This window comes from Salvelinus alpinus, chromosome 9, assembly GCF_045679555.1.
Source record: "Salvelinus alpinus chromosome 9, SLU_Salpinus.1, whole genome shotgun sequence".
Classification (NCBI taxonomy): Eukaryota; Metazoa; Chordata; class Actinopteri; order Salmoniformes; family Salmonidae; genus Salvelinus; species Salvelinus alpinus.
Window position 1 is genome coordinate 39,797,107 of NC_092094.1, and position 21,709 is coordinate 39,818,815.

Sequence of the window (21,709 nt, forward strand, 5' to 3'; positions counted from 1 at the left end):
TGTGCTGCTAGTATGGATTCCTTGCTCAATGAATGTCCCCAATTATTTTTGGGGTTCTGGATTCTGGATATGTTGACATGCTGCTCTTATAGAATCCTTCCTCAAATAAGTGGAAATAAATTAGTCATATACACCCAAGTGTACAAAACATTATGAACACCTCTTTCCATGACATTGACTGACCAGGTGACCTTATAATCCCTTATTGATGCCACTTCTTAAATCCACTTCAATCGGTGTAGATAAAGGGGAGGAGACAGGTTAATAATGGATTTTTAAGCCTTGAGACATGGATTGTGTATGTGTGCCATTCAGAGGGTAAATGGGCAAGACAAAATATTTAAGTGTCTTTGAACGGGGAATGGTAGTAGGTGACAGGCGCACCGTTTTGAGTGTCAAGAACTGCAACGCTGTTGGGCTTTTCATGCTCAACAGTTTCCTGTGTGTATCAAGAATGGTCCACCAACCAATTTGACACGATTGTGGGAAGCATTAAGGTGTTCCTAATGTTTTGTACACTGTGTACATTGACATTTACTCAAATGGGCTTCCTGATTTATGGACAGAATGAGGTGGCCATAGTGACATCCCCGGGGCCGTGCAGGCCAACTCGTCTGCTGTAGGAGGCCACATTAAAGGGAGTCAATGTTGTCATGACATTTTACTGCAAAAAAATAACATTGAAATTAATCATAACTGAATAAAAGGGCTACTTGTTTAGCGTCCCTGTTGGAGGGGCCTGTTGGCATTCTGTGTTTTACTAGGTAGGTCTACTCAGAAGATTTCTGATTGACTGAGGACGAGGACAATTCGGTAGTGAATCTGTTTTTCGCGTTTTGTCCCTGTGTTTGTCTGAGCAGGAGATGACCCTGGAGGAGAGGGTGCTAATTAGTGACCTGAATAAGTGTGACTTTCGGGAGCTCCACAACATGCACAAGGAGAAGGTGGAGGCTAGGAAGGCCATGAGCAAAGAGGAGAAACTGGTGAGTGGCACTCGGACAAAACAGGGCGATTACTCAAGGTAGATCTAAATGGCTACTTCAATATTGGATTGAGTGTAATTGCTATGGATACAGAATATTGTGAGAGCGAAGGCGGTTCATAGCATTATTGGCATAGCTGATAACCAATATATATTTAATTCCAGGTGATGAAAGAGGCCAATCAGAAGATAGTGGAGGAGTATGGCTTCTGTATACTGGACCACCACCGGGAACGCATCGGCAACTTTAAGATTGAGCCGCCAGGTCTCTTCCGAGGACGGGGGGAGCACCCCAAACAAGGCATGCTTAAGAAGAGGATCCAGCCGGAGGACGTCATCATCAACTGTGAAAAGTAAGACTGGCTCAGATCAGAACATGAATGGCTAGTAAAGGGGAGGTTTCAGAAGTGAAAAGGGTTAATAAAAGGTAAGGTTACTGCCTGGAGAAACACTATGGAACAGTCCCACAACAGGTTTGGATGTGCAATATTCATCCTCTCCATTAGGTTTAGTAGTTGTATCTTGAGGAAGACTACAGTATGGTAGTTCTCCACACTTCTCCACTCCTCCAAGAACTGTGTCTTTTGACATTATGATCCAAGTCTGTGATTAACCTCCCAGTCACAGGTCTAAATTAGTGTCAGCTAAGGACTGATTTGTACCCTACGGAGACAGACCCTATGGAGCGTAGCGGTGTCGCAATGTTTTTCGTCACAAAAGGAACGACTCCTTGTAGTGTGCTCCAACATTTGACATGCTTCCGTGTCACATGAAAATTGTAACGTGCTGTATCACTCCTTGTGTAGCCGTGGGGGCAGTGTTGTGTAGGCAATGAAGCTCTCTTGGTTCCTTCATAACATGACATTCTATTTTTAGCTGATATGGTAGTGAATACATTTCAAGCAGCAAATTAAACTGGGATAATGTTGTAGGTTACACCGGCAAGTATAGAAATGTTTGCCAAGGCATATTTAATTATAATTCTGATTATTTCACATGGCAATGTGGGAAGCTAATCTACTTCAAAATCACTTCAAGATTGCTGTCTTGGTTTAGCTTGGCATTAAATAAGCATCTTATTTTGCATTGGTAACCAAATATAATCTGTGACTGCTCAAACCTTAAAATATTCCACCAAACTGACTTGTTGCAGATAAAATCAGTGCGTGATGACAGTGCACACAAAATCTACTTTTTCGCTAAAGTTTTCATGTACCATATAAAAAAACGAAACTTCAATGTGTTTCCATCACATTTTCAACTCTACCAATATTTTAGTCACAAACTGTTGCGTTAAATAGGATTTGTGCACAAACAGGTCACAGATACTTCAATGTGTTTCCACCCGCTGTGCGGGTAGGCTAGTTTTACATGATGTAATTATGGATAAGAGAATATTTTAATTTGTCAAGCATCGATCATCATGCCACCAGAATAAGACCTTCGATATTTATATCAAGCTCATCATCGTTCACTTTCACCACCCTGTGAAGTTCATTGTTTTATTTCTTCTGTAGCCTAATAAACTGAGGGGTTTCCCGAGTCGTAGTGGGAGGCCACATATCATCGCGTGACTCAAAGTTTACTTCGATATGATGGTCATTAGTGTTGGGCCAGTAACCGAAAGGTTGCTGGATTGAATCCCGAGCTGACAAGATAAAAATCTGTTCTGCCCCTGAGCAAGGCAGTTAACCCCCTGTTCCCCGTGCGCCGAAGACGAATGTCGATTATTGCAGCCCTCCGCACCTCTCTGATTCCGAGGGGTTGGATTAAATGCGAAAGACACATTTCAGTTGAAGGCATTCAGTTGTACAACTGACTAGGTATCCCCCTTTCCATTATTATATCAATATGTACGCATAAAGGCATTTTCACCGCCATTTATCGCATAATCCATTTTACCGACACAACAAGATCCCACCATGTCAAACAAACAAATGATTTGTCTGCATTTATAAAATTGTACTTTAAACTTACTGTTTCTATCACAGCTATCGGGATTTATTTTTATACGGTATGACTGTACTTTCATAAGTGGATGAAAACATGGTTTGATAATGAAATTATGACATTCTATTTTTTGCTGATATGGATGTGAATACATTGAAGCATTATATAAAATTAGGATAATGTAGGTTACACTGGCAAGTATAACAATATTTGACAGGGCATATTATTTAATTATGAATCTGATTATTTCACATGGATATGTGGGAAGCTAAAAGGCTAGCTAGCCTGCCGTGTTTCGCCAACTTGCTAGTAAGGGAAGACGAGACTCTTCTTTTGCTTTCACCACAAATGAGAAGACGACAAGAAAATCTGGCACCCCCTTGGGAATGTTGAATTTTGGGAGTCTGGACTAGCACGGTATTATGTTACCAAAAGGTGCACTTTGCTCAAAAAAAATCTGACTCCACCCAGCACATGCAGATCTACGCATGTGAAGCTTGTAGAGGGCTTTAGGGTCTTTATGTAAATCAGCAAGCACCGCAGTAGTCGGGGTTAAACTTCAGCCCCTGTGTAATGATCTTCACTAGTTAACACAGCCACAAAATCATAAACCTTGTCTATTTATACAATTTCTCTTAATGTCATTTTAAACCAAATCATAAAGGGAAACTTCACCATTTTTCAACTTCATATTCATCATCCCCATGACCCCAACATCAACATATGTGAAAATGGTGCGTTTCTATGTGTTGTAGTAAAATAAATTGTTAGTAAGCATTGTCTACAAATTGGTTGATGTCATTGTAAACACTTATGTTTCAGTCTTTTTTACTACAAAACATAAAGGCGCCATTTTCAGACTATATGTATATGTGGACACCCATTCAAATGAGTGGATTCGGCTGATGGGAGTATAAAATTGAGCACACAGCCATGCAATCTCTATAGACAAACATTATCAGTAGAATGGCTTTAATGAAGAGCTCAGTCACATTCAACGTGGCACCGTCATAGGATGCCACCTCTCCAACAAGCCAGTTTGTCAAATTTCTGCCCTGCTAGACTTCCCCGGTCAACTAAGTGCTGTTATTGTAAAGTGGAAACATCTAGGAGCAACAACGGCTCAACTGCAAAGTGGTAGGCCGCCCAAGCTCTCAGAACGAGACCGCCGAGTGCTGAAGCGCGTAGCGTGTAAAAAAATTGTCTGTCCTTGGTTGCAACACTTACTACTGAATTCCAAACTGCTTCTGGAAGCAACGTCAGCACAAGAACTGTTCGTCGGGACCTTGGCCAAGCAGCCGCACACAAGCCTAAGATCACCATGTGCAATGCCAAGCGTTGGCTGAAGTGGTGTTAAGCTTGCCACCATTGGACACTCGAGCAGTGGAAACGCGTTCTGTGGACTGATTAATCACGCTTCACCATCTGGCAATCCAACGGATGAATCTGGGTTTGGCGGATGCCAGGTGAACGCTGATTGCATAGTGCCAACTCTAAAGTTTGGTGGAGGAGGAATAATGGTCTGCGGCTGTTTTTCAGGGTTCGGCCTAGGACCCTTAGTTCCAGTGAAGGGAAGTCTTTATGCTACAGCATAGAATGACATTCTAGACGATTCTGTGCTTCCAACTTTGTGGCAACAATAAATAAAAAAAACTTTAATTAATAAAAAAAATACTTAAATTAAGACCAACAAGCTAACGTTTGTTTTCATGAATTTTTAACGCAGCCAAAATTGTCTATCATAGTTATCTAGTGGAAACCCTGTGTAATGCTGTCTCTCATGCCTACAGTATCTGACCCGTGACCTCTCCACCCACCTTAGAAAGTCTTGTATCCCAGAGCCCCCTGCTGGTCACCACTGGAAGGAGGTTCGCCATGACAACACAGTGACCTGGCTGGCCAGCTGGACTGAGAATGTTCAGGGCTCCTGCAAGTATGTCATGCTCAACCCCAGCTCCAAACTCAAGGTATGAGGCATGTTTTTAAAATATTACCCTATGAGCTCCGGAGCCTCCTGATTTTTCTTTTCTATCTGATAATTAATTGCACCCAACTGGTATCCCAGGTCTAAATAGGTCTTGAATGGGGGGGGGGGAGCTGTGCAACTGGCTTCGATGTCCAGATTTGAATTTGCGGAACATAGGTAGTCAGGGTGGTGCAGTAACTGCAGACAGTTGTTGTCCTAAGTAACAATTCTCATATATAGTGCTTTAAAGTATTCATACCCCTTTTTGATGTGTTACAGCTTGAATTCAAAATTGATTAACTTAGTTTTACTCACCCATCTACACACAATACCCCATAATGGCAGTGAAAACATGTTTAAAAATGAAATGATGAAATATTTCATTTAAATAAGTATTCACACCCCTGGGTCACCTTTGACAGCTATAGTAACTGTCAATCTTTTTGGGTAAGTCTCGAAGAGCTTTCCACACCTGGATTGTGAAACATTTGCCCATTTATTATTTTCAACATTCTTCAAGCTCTGTCAAATTGGTTGTTGATCATTGCTAAACAACCATTTAAGTCTTGCCATAGATTTTCAAGTAGATTTAAGTCAACTATTATTTGGCCACTCAGGAACATTCACTGTTTTCTTGGTAAGCAACTCCAGTGTAGATTTGGCCTTGTGTTTTAGGCTATTGTTCTGAAAGGTGAATTAATCTCCCAGTGTCTGGTGGAAAGCAGACTGAACCAGGTTTTCCTCTAGGATTTTGGCGGTGCTTAGCTCTGTTTATTTTTTTCCTGGAACTCCCCAGTCCTTAACAATTACAAGCATACCCATAACATGACGCAGCCACCACTATGCTTGAATATATGGACAGTGGAACTCCGTAATATGTTTGGGGCATATCAAATATAACACTTTGTATTCAGGACAAAAAGTGAATTGCTTTGCCACATTTTTTGCAGAATTAATTTAATGCCTTGTTGCAAACAAGATGCATCTTTTGTAGGCTTGGGCAATATATTTCCGGGGTATTTCAAAATACAGACAGTGTAATTTTCAATACTGCTTCGCAGTGGCTGCGTGGGGGGTGCTACGGCACTGCATATAAGTTAAGTAAAACTACAGTACCAGTGAAAAGTTTGGTCACCTTCTCATTCAAGGGTTTTTCTTTATTTTTACTATTTTCTACATTGTAGAATAACAGTGAAGACATCAAAACTATGAAATAACACAATCATGTAGTAACCAAAAAAGTGTTATACAATTCAAAATATATTTTATATTCAAAGTAGCCACCCTTTGCCTTGATGACAGCTTTGCACACTATTGGCATTCTCTCAACCAGCTTCATGAGGAATGCTTTTCCAACAGTCTTGAAGGAGTTGAGCACTTGTTGGCTGCTTTTCCTTCACTCTGCGGCCCAACTCATCCCAAACCATCTCAATTGGGTTGAGGTCGGGTGATTGTGGAGGCCAGGTTATCTGATGCAGCGCTCCACCACTCTCCTTTGTCAAATAGCCCTTACACAGCCTGGAGGTATGTTGGGTCATTGTCCTGTTGATAAACAAATGATAGTCCCACTAAACGCAAACCAGATGGGATGGTGTATTGCTGCAGAATGCTGTGGTAGCCATGCTGGTTAAGTGTTGCTTGAATTCCAAATAAATCACTCACCGTGTCACCAGCAAAGCACCCCCACATCACACCACCACCTCCATGCTTCACGGTGGGAACCACATGAGATTATCCATTTTGCTACTCCGTTTCTCACAAAGACACAGCGGTTGGAACCAAACATCTCAAATTTGGACTCATCAGACCAAAGGACAGATTTTCGCCGGTCTAATGTCCATTGCTCGTGTTTCTTGGTCAAGCAAGTCTCTTCTTATTATTGGTGTCCTTTACTAGTGGTTTCTTTTTAGCAATTCGACCATGAAGGCATGATTCACACAGTCTCCTCTGAACTGTTGATGTGTCTGTTACTTGAACTCTGAAGCATTTATTTGGGCTGCAATTTACTCTATAATGAACGTTACCTCTGCAGCAGACTCTGGGTAACTCTGGGTCTTCCTTTCCTGTGGCGGTCCTCATGAGAGGCAGTTTCATCATGGTTTTTGGGACTGCACTTGAAGAAACTTTCAAAGTTCTTACAATATTCCGGATTGACCTTCATGTTTTAAAGTAATGATGTACTGTCATTTCTCTTTGCTTATTTGAGCTGTTCTTGCCATGATATGGACTTCGTATTTTACCAAATAGGGCTATCTTCTGTATACCACCCCTACCATGTCACAACACAACTGATTGGCTAAAACGCATTAAGAAGGAAAGAAATTCCACAAATGAACTTTTAACAAGGCACACCTGTTAATTGAAATGCATTCCAGGTGACTACCTCATGGCATTCTCTCAACCAGCTTCATAAGTGTGCAAAGCTGGCAAAGGGTGGCTACTTTGAAGAATCTCAAATAAAGAAATCAAAATATATAGTTTGTTTATGTCTTCACTATTATACAATGTAGTAAAAAATAAAGAAACCCTTGAATGAGTAGGTGTGTCAACTTTTGACTGGTACTGTATAAGAAATCTAAGATGTCAGAATTCTATCCAGCTCAGTGCTCAGCTATGCATTTGGTTGGCTAACTTGCAATCTGTGGCTAGATGTCAAGATCAAGCTTCTTGGTTACAGTAGAGACAACCTGTGTATCAGTCTCTTTAGCTAACATTACACTCCTTGTCATTGCCAATGAGACTGGCCTTTCTGCCATTTTCAAATATGAACATTCTTTCATTAATGAGCTCGAGGAGAACAGAGGAGTTGATCCTGATTCATGACACTCGCAGTTATCCTCCAATCACAATGGCTATCCAAATATTATACAACGGGAGCGTCTAATCTGGATGCTGATTGGTTAAAACCGCATTCCAGCCGTTGTCTATTCCACAAGTTACCACTGGCTAAAGCTATGACGTTGAAATTCCTATTTACTCTGTTCCATCTCACTGCTCAATTCACTGTCTCATCAGCCCAGCCAGGCAATTTACAGTGCATTCGGAAAGTATACCCCTTGACTTTTTTCACATTTTGTTACATTACAGCCTTATTCTAAAATGTATTTAAATTGTTTTTTTCCCCCTCAATCTACACACTACCCCATAATGACAAAGCAATAGCAGGTTTTTAGACATTTTTGCAAATGTATTAAAAATAAAACACATTTACATAAGTATTCAGACCCTTTACATAGTACTTTGTTGACGCAGCGATTACAGCCGAGTCGTCTTGGGTATGGCAGTATAAGCTAGGCGCACCTGTATTTGGGGAGTTTCTCACTTTGTCTTGTTGGATGAAGAGCGTCGCTGCATAGCTGTTTTCAGGTTTCTCCAGAGATGTTCAATCGGGTTCAAGTCCGGGCTCTGGCTGGGCCACTCGACGACATTCCGAGACTTGTCCTGAAGCCATTCCTGTGTTTTCTTGGCTGTGTGCTTACGGTCATGGTCCTGTTGAAGGTGAACCTTCACCCCAGGTCTTGAGCACTCCAGATTAGAGGTCGACCGATTAATCGGAATGGCCGATTTAATTAGGGCCTATTTCAAGTTTTCATAACAATCGGAAATCGGTATTTTTGGGGCCGATTTGCCAAAAACTTTTTTTTATTTTATTTTTATTTTTTTTATCTTAAAAAAAAATTATGTTGTGTGAATTTTTTTATTTTATATATATATATATATAATAAAAAAAGATACCTTTTTATTTAACTAGGCAAGTCAGTTAAGAACACATTCTTATTTTCAAGGACGGCCTAGGAACGGTGGGTTAACTGCCTCGTTCAGGGGCAGAACGACAGATTTTCACCTTGTCAGCTCGGGGGATTCAATCTTGCAACCTTACAGTTAACTAGTCCAACGCAATAACGACCTGCCTCTCTCTCGTTGCACTCCACAAGGAGACTGCCTGTTACGCGAATGCAGTAGGCCAAGGTAAGTTGCTAGCTAGCATTAAACTTATCTTATAAAAAAAACAATCAATCATAATCACTAGTTAACTACACATGGTTGCTGATATTACTAGATATTATCTAGCGTGTCCTGCGTTGCATATAATCTGACTGAGCATACAAGTATCTGACTGAGCGGTGGTAGGCAGAAGCAGGCGCGTAAACATTCATTCAAACAGCACTTTCGTGCGTTTTGCCAGCAGCTCTTCGTTGTGCATCAAGCATTGCACTGTTTATGACTTCAAGCCTATCAACTCCCGAGATGAGGCTGGTGTAACCGAAGTGAAATGGCTGGCTAGTTAGCGCGCGCTAATAGCGTTTCAAACGTCACTCGCTCTGAGCCTTCTAGTAGTTGTTCCCCTTGCTCTGCATGGGTAACTCTACTTCGATGGTGGCTGTTGTCGTTGTGTTGCTGGTTCGAGCCCAGGGAGGAGCGAGGAGAGGGACGGAAGCCAAACTGTCACACTGGCAATACTAAAGTGCCTTTAAGAACATCTAATAGTCAAAGGTTAATGAAATACAAATGGTATAGAGGGAAGTAGTCCTATAATAATTACAACCTAAAACTTTCTACCTGGGAATATTGAAGACTCATGCTAAAAGGAACCACCAGCTTTCATATGTTCTCATGTTCTGAGCAAGGAACTGAAACGTTAGCTTTCTTACATAGTACATATTGCACTTCTTCTTTCTTTTCCAACACTTTGTTTTTGCATTATTTAAACCAAATTGAACATGTTTCATTATTTACTTGAGGCTAAATTGATTTTATGATGTATTATATTAAGTTAAAATAAGTGTTCATTCAGTATTGTTGTAATTGTCATTATTACAAATAAATAAAAAATAAAAAGAATAAAAACATAAATAAAAATTGGCCGATTTTAATCGGTATCGGCTTTTTTGGTCCTCCAATAATCGGTATCGGCGTTGAAAAATCATAATCGGTCGACCTCTACTCCAGAGCGCGAATCTTTTAGGTGCCCTTTGGCAAACGCCAAGCGGGCTGTCATGTGCATTTTTTTGCTGAGTGGCTTTTGTCTGGCCACTACCATAAAGGTGTGATTGGTGGAATGCTACAGAGATGGTTGTCCTTCTGGAAGGTTCTCCCATCTCCACAGAGGAACTCTAGAGCTCTGTCAGTGACCATAGGGTTCTTGGTCACCTCCCTGACCAAGGCCCTTCTCCCCTGATTGCTCAGTTTGGCCAGGCAGACAGCTCTAGGAAGAGTCTTGGCGGTTCCAAACTTCTTTCATTTAAGAATGATGGAGGCCATCGTGTTCTTGGGGACCTTCAATGCTGTCATTTTTTGGTACCCTTCCCCAGAGCTGTGCCTCGACACAATCTTGTCTCGGAGCTCTACGGACAATTCCTTTGACCTCATGGCTTGGTTTTTGCTCTGAAATGCAACTGTGGGACCTTTTATATAGACAGGTGGGTGCCTTTACAAATCATGTCCAATCAATTGAATTCACCACAGGTGGACTCCACGTTTGTAGAAACATCTCACGGATGATCAATGGAAACAGGATGCAGCTGAGCTCAACTTCGAGTCTTATAGCAAAAGGTCTGAATACTTATGTAAATAAGGTATTTCTGTTTTATTTTTTTAATTTAACTTAGCAAAACTTTCTGGACCTATTTTTGTTTTGTCATTATGGGGTGTTGTGTGTGTGTGTAGGTTGATAAATGTTTTATTTAATCAATTTTAGAATGAGGCTGTAACAAAACAAAATGTGGTAAAAGTCAAAGGGTCTGAATACTTTACGAACACACTGTATAAACTTGATCACCACTATAAAAATTAACTAGACATTATCTGACAACCTCTGATTCAGAGGGGTTGGGTTAAATGCGGAAAACAACGGAATGCATCTCTTTCCCCCTACTGGATCAAGATCCCTGTTGCCTAAAATTGTGATTAAGTAAAATTATATATTTTTAAAACATTTAATTAGCGCCCCCTGTGTGCTTTTCCGATAATACCCTGGTATGGTACAGAAACGGTATGACGATATGAGAATCTGGATACCTCCCAACCTTAATGTTTTGGAATATTTTTATTCTTTACGGGCTTCATTTTCACTGTGTCAATTAGGTTAGTATTGGGGAGTAACTACAATGTTGATTCATTCCTCAGAGAGTTTAATTGCTGTGATACGAAAAAAACGAACTGTTTTTAAAGTCACCAATTGCCTCCATGGTGAAATTCCTGAGGTTTCCTTCCTCTCCGGCAACTGAGTTAGGAAAGTCGCCTGTATCGTTGTAGTGACTGCATATGTTGATACACCACCCAAAGTGAAATGAATAACTTCACCATGCTCAAAGGGATATTCATTGCCTGCTTTAAAAAAATATATATGTATCCACCAATTGGTGAATTTTTCTTTGACCCCTGGTCTGGGGTTGAATCTGTGTTTGAAATTCACTGCTTGACTGAGGGACCTTACAATTATCTGTATGTGTGGGGTACAGAGAGGAGGTAGTCCATATACAAAAATCATGTTAAACACTATTTTTGAACACAGTGAGTCCATGCAACTTATGTGACTTGCTATTCAGACTTTTACTCCCGAGCCCATTTAGGCTTGCCATAACAAAAGGGTTGACATACTTGACATTTCAGCTTTTCATTTTTTATCAATTTGTAGAAATGTCTAAACATTCCACTTTGACAAATTGTGTGTGTAGGCCAGTGATGACAAAATCTCAATTTAATCTATTTTAAATTCCGGCTGTAACGTAACAAAATGTCGATGTGAATACTTTCTGAAGCCACTGTAGGTGTCTGCGTACGAGAGGTGTACGTGTTTTGTATGTCTTTGTCTTCAGAGCTACCAAATTCCTTAAATCTTATGGCTGCAGGGGCAGTATTGAGTAGCTTGGATGAAAGGTGCACAGAGGTGCCCAGATTAAACGGCCTGCTCCTATGTCATAGTTGCATATTATTATTAGTATTGGATAGAAAACACTCGGAAGTTTCTAAAACTGTTTGAATTATGTCTGTGAGTATAACAGAACTCATATGACAGGCAAAAACCTGAGAAGTTCCACTTCCTGTTTGGAATTTTTCTGGGGGTGCCAGATTTTCAACCAAGCTCTCATTGAAATTACAGTGAGATATTGATGTGGTTTCACTTCCTACGGCTTCCACTAGATGTCAATAGAACTTTGTCTGATGACTCTAATGTGAAGGGTGGCCGAAGGAGACAGGATTTAGTCACCACTGCCACGAGGTGATCACGCATTGAAGAGGCGCGTTCACGTGAGATGCATCGGTCAATGTAATTCTCCGGTTGGAACGTTATTCAAGATGTATGTTAACAACATTCTAAAGATTGATTCAGTACATCGTTTGACATGTTTCTACTGACTGTAACGGAACTTTTGGACATTTCGTCACGTTATAGTGGTCGCGCTTTGTGACTTTGGTTAGGGCTTTTGGTAAACAATTCCAAAGTAGCTAATTGGACATAAATAACGGACATTATCGAACAAATCAAGCATTTATTGTGGACCTGGGATTCCTAGGACTGCATTCTGATGAAGTTCATCAAAGGTAAGGAAACATTTATCATGTATTTTCTGGTTTCTGTTGAGTCCAACATGGCGGCTAATTTGGCTATTGTTCTGAGCTCTGTCTCAGACTATTGCATGGTTTATTTTTCCGTAAAGTTTTTTTGAAATCTGACACAGCGGTTGCATTAAGGAGAGGTATATCTATAATTCCATTTGTGTAACTTGTATTATCATCTATATTTATGATGAGTATTTCTGTTGAAACGATGTGGCTATGCAAAATCACTTGATGTTTTTGCAACTAGTGAATCTAACGCGCCAATGTAAACTCAGATTTTTTGATATAAATATGAACTTAATCAAACAAAACATGCATGTATTGTGTAACATGAAGTCCTATGAGTGTCATCTGATGAAGATAATCAAAGATTAGTGATGAATTTTATCTCCTTCTGGTTTTTGTGAAAGCTATCTTTCGCTGGAAAATGGCTGTGCTTTTTGTGGTGATCCAACATAATCGTTTGTAGTGCTTTCGCTGAAAAGCATATTTGAAATCGGACACTTTGGTGCGATTAACAACAAGATTACCTTTAAAATGATATAAGACATATGAATGTCTGAAGAATTTTCATTATGAGATTTCTGTTGTTTGAATATGGCGCCCTGCACTTGGACTGGCTGTTGTCATATCATCCCGGTAGCGGGATTGCAGCCATAAAAGGTTAATTAACTTGCGAGCAGAATGTTCATTGTTGCCTTTTAAGAATGAGCCATCTGAATGGAGAACAGGCTACCATTGTGTGTGTGCAGTTGTAAGAATCTAACAGATATTTCAATCAATTTAGTTTAACGGAACCTCTCAGAAAGCCTAGTAATTTTATTGCAATGGCCTACAATATCTCCAATGCCACAAAGTGGTAGCCTTGTGGCATTTTCATGGGTAAAACATACAGCAAAACATGTATCAGAAACCCAAGGCTGGTTGTTAGTCTCTCCAATTGTCCTGAACAATGTTTTATAAGATATATAGTTGATGACCTTCCATTCATTCAAACACGCACAGATTGCCATAGTGCATTTACTTGCTTCATACAGTTAGGAAAATGACTCTCAATTTGATCTCGAAATTGCTTCGATTATTTACATAGATTCTGTTTGAATACTGCATGGCCATTATGATTAGGTTCCGCAGCTGTTGAAATGTTTAGTTTCTTTTGTCATAGAGCAGTTGGGTGTGTGTTGTACTGTATTTTACCAAGGCATATTGAATAGAGGAAACCTTTTGAGTTTAAGTTGAGGGCGTGATTTGTGCTTTTGAATAGTTGAATAGGCCTAGAAGTCATACTGGGAACTTCTGAAGCTTTGTCTATTGTGAACAATTTTTGTGAGTTTTAAGGAGAGGTCTGTGGGGAGCACATGTATCTGCGAGTTTAGAAGCCATTTTCTTTTGTGTTGCTTGAGAGGAACATGTCGGGATTCAGTGCAATTTGTCACCTTTGTTGTGTTAAGTGGTGTATATGGATCAGAGGTGTGTGTGTGTGTGTCTGTGATTCAAATTGCCATCTCTCCACCACTGCTTAGTGAGAGAAGTGTGCATTGAGATTTGTTGGGTAAAGCGGGTGCTGCTGCTGAGAGATCAGATAGAGACGAACTGGTCTTTGACCATGGTGTTTACAGGACATGTAAATCCACTCCGTATCCAACCTTTCATCTCCACTGTGGTGATGGTCTGCTCTATCTCCCTGGAGTCTTTCAGAGATTAACAAGGTTACTCAGAGGCTTAAAATACAGTCTCTATCACTATCCTACCCATACAACTCCCACAAATCTCTTCCTCTACTGCATTTCTGAAGGATTCCATTTCATGACATTCTGCCAATACACAAACAGAGGAAAATAAACTAGTACTAGGGTCTATGATTCTTCTCTCGCTCACTGTTCACTACCTCTCGTTCCCTCACAATCAAATCGGAATGGAATATCAACATGGCGAGTTCCTGAGCTCCTAGCCTCTTGGTCCTCTCACATCACCATCTCCTCTCTTCCCTTCCTCCTTCCACATACCTCCTCCCTCCTCGTATCTCCCAGTTCTTTATTTTGAAGGTTAAGTTATTCCACAATTTGTCGCCATGACGATGCGGTGGTGGCAACAGCGAGGTGGGAGTCAGGTTGTGTGGGACTAGCTAATTAAACAGCCGCTGGCTAGTTCTACACTACTACGCAAACACAATGTCACCCTTTCTGACTGGCTCTCTCCATTAGACATTTAACAGGTTAGACACGTGGAAGAATTGGATTACTAGACACATGACTATGAATACATTGTTTTAGCCACAATCTCATGAAATACTAAAAGGGCTATGATTGAGTGTTGGCCCTCGGTTGTCGCAAGTGCAAGGCTTTTGAATGAGAATGCACTGCCTGGAGGCTGCACCTTACCATGTAATAAAATCCATGTGGATAGACCATGTAAAGAAGATGTATTCCTAAGGCTCAGTGTTGTGGTTCCCCAGGGTGAGAAGGACTGGGAGAAGTATGAGGTGGCCCGCCGGTTGAAAAGCTGTGTGAATGGGATCCGCCAGCAGTACCAGCAGGACATCAAGTCCAAACAGATGGAGACCCGCCAGAGAGCTGTGGCCCTTTACTTCATAGATAAGGTCTGTCTCTCTGTGACCCTCCTCTGCCATACATGGGTTGATGGGTATTAAACCACAGCCAAGGGAAAATGTAAATACTCCAGTTCTTTAGTCAGTCACCCCATTCTGCCAGACCATATCCCCTGTGTATGCTAACTCTGGTGGTGTCCTCCAGCTGGCCCTGAGAGCGGGAAACGAGAAGGAGGAGGGCGAGACGGCGGACACGGTGGGCTGCTGCTCCCTGAGGGTGGAGCACCTCACCCTCCACGACCTGCTGGAGGACAAGGACTGTGTGGTGGAGTTTGACTTCCTGGGTAAAGACTGTATCCGCTACTACAACAAGGTCCCCGTAACCAAGAGGGTAAGGAGCCAGCAGCCTCAGTACTACTAACAAGGTCCCCGTCACCAAGAGGGTAAGGAGACAGCAGCCTCAGTACTACTAACAAGGTCCCCGTCACCAAGAGGGTAAGGAGCTAGCAGCCTCAGTACTACTAACAAGGGATGTTTGAAATGGCACCCTAAATATACTACTTTTGGCCAGGCAGTCAGAGTAGGTGCCCTGGGGTGGAGGACTGTAGTGCGCCCTGGGGAGAGCCCCCCGGGATAACTTTTAAATTGAGGAATATGCCAACACTAAAACCCAAAAGACTGCTTTATGTGTTCAAGATAAAGTATTGAAGGAAAAAATGTATCCAAAAACTTGTCTACTCAAACTTTTAACTGATTTTCCCATCATGCCCAATATTAAAGTAACCGTCCATCATTTCTATAAAATATGACCTATCATTAAAGCTGGAATCCTTAATGGTGAAACGGCCACATCCGGTGGCGATATTACATCAACAAAGTTATTGCAAACAACGAACACTGTTTTTTCCCCTCGGACATCAAGGCACATGCGATAGAAGAGCACAATATGTAATGCTATTTTGGATAATTTTTTCCCATGCTGCGCTATGGTCAGCTTGGAAGCAAAAACAATGATGGTGCAGCGACCAGTGGCCCCGTTTCCCGCTACTGCAGATTGCGTCTTTAACTACAATATGAGTGAAATAGTTTCTTCCCAAAAATGTTAATTATGTATGTTAAAAAGCAGCTTTTCTGTGTTTCAATGGTGTGGGCATACCCCAACAACAGTATGGTGTGGGTGTATACCGGTCATCATTTTTTTAAATGAATGACAAGTAAACAGCTCAGCCAAAGAGCCATCTCAGACAAAAAACATAACGTTACACGAGGAAATGGCAAGCATTTTGGGAAAGGTCTGTTTGAGATACAAGTTTAAGGTGTGTTTAAAAGAAATATTATAATAATAATTCTGTAATGTATGCTTTGGCCACATGAATATAGGCCAAGTCAACATTATTTGTGTATGAGTTAACATAATTAGCTTTTAAAAGGTGAGATTTTCAAAGGACAGTTATGTTACTTTAAATCCATCAAAGTAATTCTGACACCAAAAAAAACAGAATAGAGAAATATATTTTTCAATTTTCGCCTGGCTCCGTTCTCTGTGTTCTGCCAAGCAGCTGTCTGTCAGGTGGAAATGAGGCTAAACAACATTAGCTGGTGAGTGTCAGGATTCAGCCCCAGTATGATTCAGCCATCCTATCTCCAAGATCGAATAGGAAATGTTGCACCTGACAGACAGTTCATTTTTTTGGGGCAGAAGGTGTAATTATTCAAATGAGAGTATATTTAAAAGCAACACATCAGGTAAAGTTAATGAGTGTTCTGAATATTTTAGCATGTTTATTCCGAGGGAAGGGGATAGCTGGTTAATTTCAGATTAGATGGAAGGAATTCTCATTCCAGCTCCATGGGAGAGCATGATGAATTGCAATGCAAAGTGTTGGCTAGCCAGATCATCACAATCATTCATTATCTGTTTACCAAGCTTCACTTGCCAGCATCTGCATTCTGTGTCCGGTCACTTTGCTTATCATCTAAACAGAATTTATAATGTTGAACCACCATACTGCTGCATTCTCCTATCAAACATAGCTGTGTCGTAGACATCTGTTCATACATAAACAGCCTGTGATGAGTGCAGATTGTTGCCATGTTTTCAGGTCCATCCTGATGACACCGACACATTGGTTGATCAATCAGCCGTTGTCTCTGTTGCTCCACTCCAGACACTGAGTCTGGAATAAATCTTTCGAAATCCTCATGCGTCCATCCGTTCATCACAGGCTCTTATTTCCCTATTAATTTAGTTCTGGCACAAGAATAAATTGTCATTCAAATCAGTCTGTTTTGAAAAGCAACACATCTGCTACCATTAATTAGTTCCTTGCATATTTTAGCTGGTTTATTTAGAGCAGGAGGAAAACAGGACTTCTTGGAAATGTCAAATATAATTGAGTGGATCTTTTTTCCTCTCCCCTGTGAGCTGGAAGAATGGGGTAGACAGCCCTGGGCTCTCCTATCATGATCAGTGTGTAGACTAGCTGTGAGCAGCTGTTTCTGGTCCGGAGGTCTAGGACCGACAGGGTGGGATGTAAAACCAGTCTCTCTTTGTCTTGTCCTTGTTTTGTTTATCCAGGTGTTCAAGAACCTCAAGCTCTTCATGAAGAACAAGGAGCCTGGAGACGACCTGTTTGATCGCCTCAACGTGAGTCGCACAGAACCAGTCTGGCTTGTTTATCTCAACATGTAAAAAAGAAAACATCCCTCACAGCATGTTGCTGTGCTGTAGACGGCTGTAGCCTGACGATATGGTAAAGCCCAGTGAGTGACCATAACAGCCGCAAGTGTGAATTTAGCCTCAGAGAACCCTCTCCATCCCGCTGTGTGTTTGCCTGTAGCCTCTGTCTACTCCCAGCCTCTCTGGTGCCTTAAAGGGAGAGCAGGAAGGCAAAGAGGCCGATATTGGGTGGGTGGATTATATATAAATCCTCTGTCCTTTCACCTCTCCTTTCGGCAGAAGGAAGGCATCGTCACCAGGCAGTGGGGGAGGTCTTGCCCGGTGGCCAAGGTTATTGCTATGATTGGTGTGAAATGACATGGTTGTGATCCGCTCCTGAGAGGCGGGCGGGGGGCCTCCTTTGTGACCTAAGGCACATCAGGAAATGGAGGGGCATGTTGGAGGGTGAAATGTTAATCGCTGCTCTGAGCCGAGCTGATTGACACTTTTTAAAAGGCCAGGTGAGCGGGTGGGAGATGATGTAAGCACCAGCCACGGAATAAATTGGTACAGGCTCTAATAACTGCCTTCCCTCCACCACGTTTAGCTGGGCCAGGCTTGAGACCTGATTATCCACCTGCTACGGACAGTAAAAGGGTCTGAGTTTGTGTGACTGTCAGTGTGCATGTACAGTAGCCTATATAAAGGAACCGCAGTGGGTAGTACAGTACATGTCTGGCTCAACGTTGCTACCGGAGTGAGTGGCCGGTTCAAACTTCTACCTCCCGTGTGGCTGAGTTGGTAGAGCATGTCACTTGCAACGCCACGGTTGTGGGATCGATTCCTACGGGGGACCGGTATTGAAAAAGTATGGGGGAAATTAACAAAACAAATGTTTCGCTCACTACTGCAAGTCGCTCTGGATAAGAGTGTATGTTAAATTACTAAAACGTCAATATATTCAGGCTGAGAACTAGGAGTGTGTAATATGGAGTTTATATGTTAGCATCCCACCATCAGCAGCTTCTCAAACCCTTGTGATGTACCTGTCCTGCTGTCCAAACCTTCTCCACGGCATTCTTGACCCTTTATCTCTGGCAGTCAGAGCAGGTTCAGGGAGAACATAACACAACCAGACAGTAGCTGACCACAAGGCTAGGCTGAGGTATCTCTGCAGTCCAGAGCCATGGTATCAGTGAAGGCCAGATGGATGTGGTCTGATACTGGCTCACCTCCATCCATCGCCTCTGTCAAGACTTCTGTCAGGGGTCAATATCACTACACACCTGGATGCTCACAGATAGCAGATCACACCTGTCTGTACACACACACACACACATACAAACGCAGTGTGAGAACAGCCTTGGTAAGAGAGAAGCTCCTATTGTTAGTGTAACACTTAACCACTGTAATGACACCAGCATGTAGAGGACAACATTTGACCCCCAAATTCACAGCCAGTGTCATTATAGTCTCTGCAAGAGCAGGAAGACAATTAAGAATGCAGATGTGTGTGTGACGGCATCCTGGGGTTTGGGCTCCCCCAGTGGGTGAGGAATGGGTGGAGGGGTATGAAGGTCGTTCTACCCAGCAGCCTCTCTGTATGAGGGGACGGGAGGGATGGGTGTGTCCTGAGTGACCCAGGTCTGTCTCCGATTTGAGATTTTCATTATACCAGCATCACCCTTACGCCACAACACTGTCGTGCTCTAGGATCTCACTGGGATTGCTTTAGTTAATTCATCGTCTATACACACACCCATGTGACGCCCATGTGATTGTGTGTACTGGGTGTCATTACAGCTGTAGACCTCTGCTCTTAGCCTCCAATGCATATTTTGTTATTTATATATATTTTTTATTTACCAGAAGCTTCTATCCAGAGCAACTTACAGGAGCAATTAGGGTTAAGTGCCTTGCTCAACACTTTTTTTCAATGATTCGAACAAGCGACCTTTCGGTTACTGGCCCAACGCTCTTAACCGCTAGGCTACTTGCCACCTTGTTATTGGTGAGGAGAGCCTTACTGTGTGGTGGTGCAGTTAATGGAAATGTAATTCTTGTCTTTTAGGCAGATCTAACTATTTAATAAGTCAGAGGAAAGTAATATGATGGCCTTTTTTAATCTACTCCTTATTCTGTATGATGATGGCGATAATGCAGAGACAGTATTTTTCATTTTCTTCCAATGCAGGTCCAGGTCCAATGCAGACTTTAAAAAAAAAATCGATATCAAATAATTTCAGGGTAACAATTAAGTACCTTTTTATGTGATTGTTTTCAATTAAAATAGTAAAAAAGAAACATCTTCTTAGCAAAGAGCAATCTTTCAAGCAAGAATTGGACAGGGACTGTCTGGGAGTGGTCTGACTGGGGAGGGGGAAACTGAAAACTAGCCGTTATTGGCAGAAAGGTTTGGAACCCTCTTTCTTATTGGTCTAACTAATTAAACTCCATACCACAAACAGGCTGAAATTTCAGCCTGTCTATTCATACAGTTGTTACACTAAAAGGGCATTATCATAAATTTTGCAATTTCATAGTATTATTCCAACCTCATTGAGGGAAAGTATATAACAGGCAAATCATGTTTTTGACTACTCTGGGCCTTTTATGGAATACTGAGTTCAAACATCAGGACTATACTGCCATCTAGTGTTTCTGGACATACTTTTTCACACCTGTCTCGATCCAGTTCTCGATTCTTGCGTATGTGTGTCTCCTCCCTCTAGACGTGCTTGTTGAATAAGCACCTGTCATCCCTGCTGCCTGGCCTGACTGCTAAGGTATTCAGGACTTTCAACGCCTCCATCACCCTGCAGGAGCAGCTCCGACAGCTGTCCAACAGTACGTCCCCCAAACACCACACATACATTTACATGCCATCCTTAGAGGTGCACCTGTTCTTTTATAGCATTTGTTTACCAGACTTGTCCATCAACCTGTTCAAATGTCTGTGAATGCAATGGCTATGTTTAGAACTCCTGCAAGATCCCGCTATGGAGCTGCATCTCATGCCCTGCCTGTTAATTTCAGCAGTGATTCATTCCTTTAGAACACTGTTGTGTATCAGTCCCAGCATGTTCTGTGTTCACTCTGTATTAGTGTCCCTGCTTGCAGTATGTTGGCTGAGATTCTCTCAGCGTGCTGAGTTATTACATTGTTAGTCCCTATGTTTTGCTGGGGCCCAGTATCCCCCTCCCTCCCCTCTTTCCCCTCTCATGGTGGGATGGTTCTCTGGATTGTTACTGAGATTAAATCTGTTCAGTGTGGGTAGCACCCTCTAATTAAATTAGACATGTGCATGTGTTCAAAGGCAAGCAGGTGCAAGTGAGAATGATCTGGGTGGGGGAAGAGTACATTGGCCAGGGGGAGGGTCTCTGGAGGTACAGAAAGGAAATGGAGTGCTCCCTGGTGGTCTGGTAATCAAACATTCACTCACCCCCTCTGCACATTAAACGTTTGACTGCTCTGTATATATTGCTTGAATTAAGCCATCCACTTTATCTTGTAATGACCAGTGAGCTTATGTATTTCCAATGAGCTAAGGTATTAACTTCACTCACCACCAACATTCATAGTCCTTTGTTCCCCTGTTGTTCCACAGTGACAGACAACCCGGCAGAGAAGCTGCTCTCCTACAACAGGGCCAACCGAGCTGTTGCAGTTCTTTGTAACCACCAGCGGGTGCCGCCAAAGACCTTTGATCAGTCTATGGCCAACCTCCAGTCCAAGGTGAGGGGGATCAACAGATACTTGATACATAGATAAATCGAGGGTGATATATGATAGTGACGTTGTCGTGTCCTATTTTAGCTCAATGTTTACTTCAGTCTGCCCTCTCTCGTCATACACCATTTCCAGATTGATGGCAGGAGGGAGCAGTTGGCCCTGGCCAAGAGTGAGCTGAAGCTGGCCAAGAAGGAGGTCCAAGCTCACAGTTCAGACAGCAAGCTGCAGGCGTGAGTTGCCCTTACTGGCAGCAGACAGACAGGGAAAATGATTGCTCAACAGGGCAGACAATATTCAGACTGAACTCCT

At 42.0% G+C, this 21,709-nt stretch overlaps 1 protein-coding gene across 4 annotated transcripts in view; it reads left to right on the top strand.

Moving 5' to 3' along the window:
* The window catches only part of LOC139584796 (DNA topoisomerase I, mitochondrial), a 35,250-nt gene that overhangs the window by 12,826 nt on the left and 715 nt on the right, over positions 1-21,709 (top strand). For all 4 annotated transcript variants that reach the window (XM_071326082.1, XM_071326083.1, XM_071326081.1 and 1 more), the window contains exons 10-18: positions 861-983; positions 1,148-1,335; positions 4,755-4,899; positions 14,917-15,060; positions 15,215-15,400; positions 17,588-17,656; positions 20,401-20,515; positions 21,276-21,403; positions 21,533-21,630. In XM_071326082.1, coding sequence (XP_071182183.1) covers positions 861-983; positions 1,148-1,335; positions 4,755-4,899; positions 14,917-15,060; positions 15,215-15,400; positions 17,588-17,656; positions 20,401-20,515; positions 21,276-21,403; positions 21,533-21,630 — 1,196 coding nt within the window. The remainder of the gene's footprint in view (positions 1-860; positions 984-1,147; positions 1,336-4,754; positions 4,900-14,916; positions 15,061-15,214; positions 15,401-17,587; positions 17,657-20,400; positions 20,516-21,275; positions 21,404-21,532; positions 21,631-21,709) is intronic.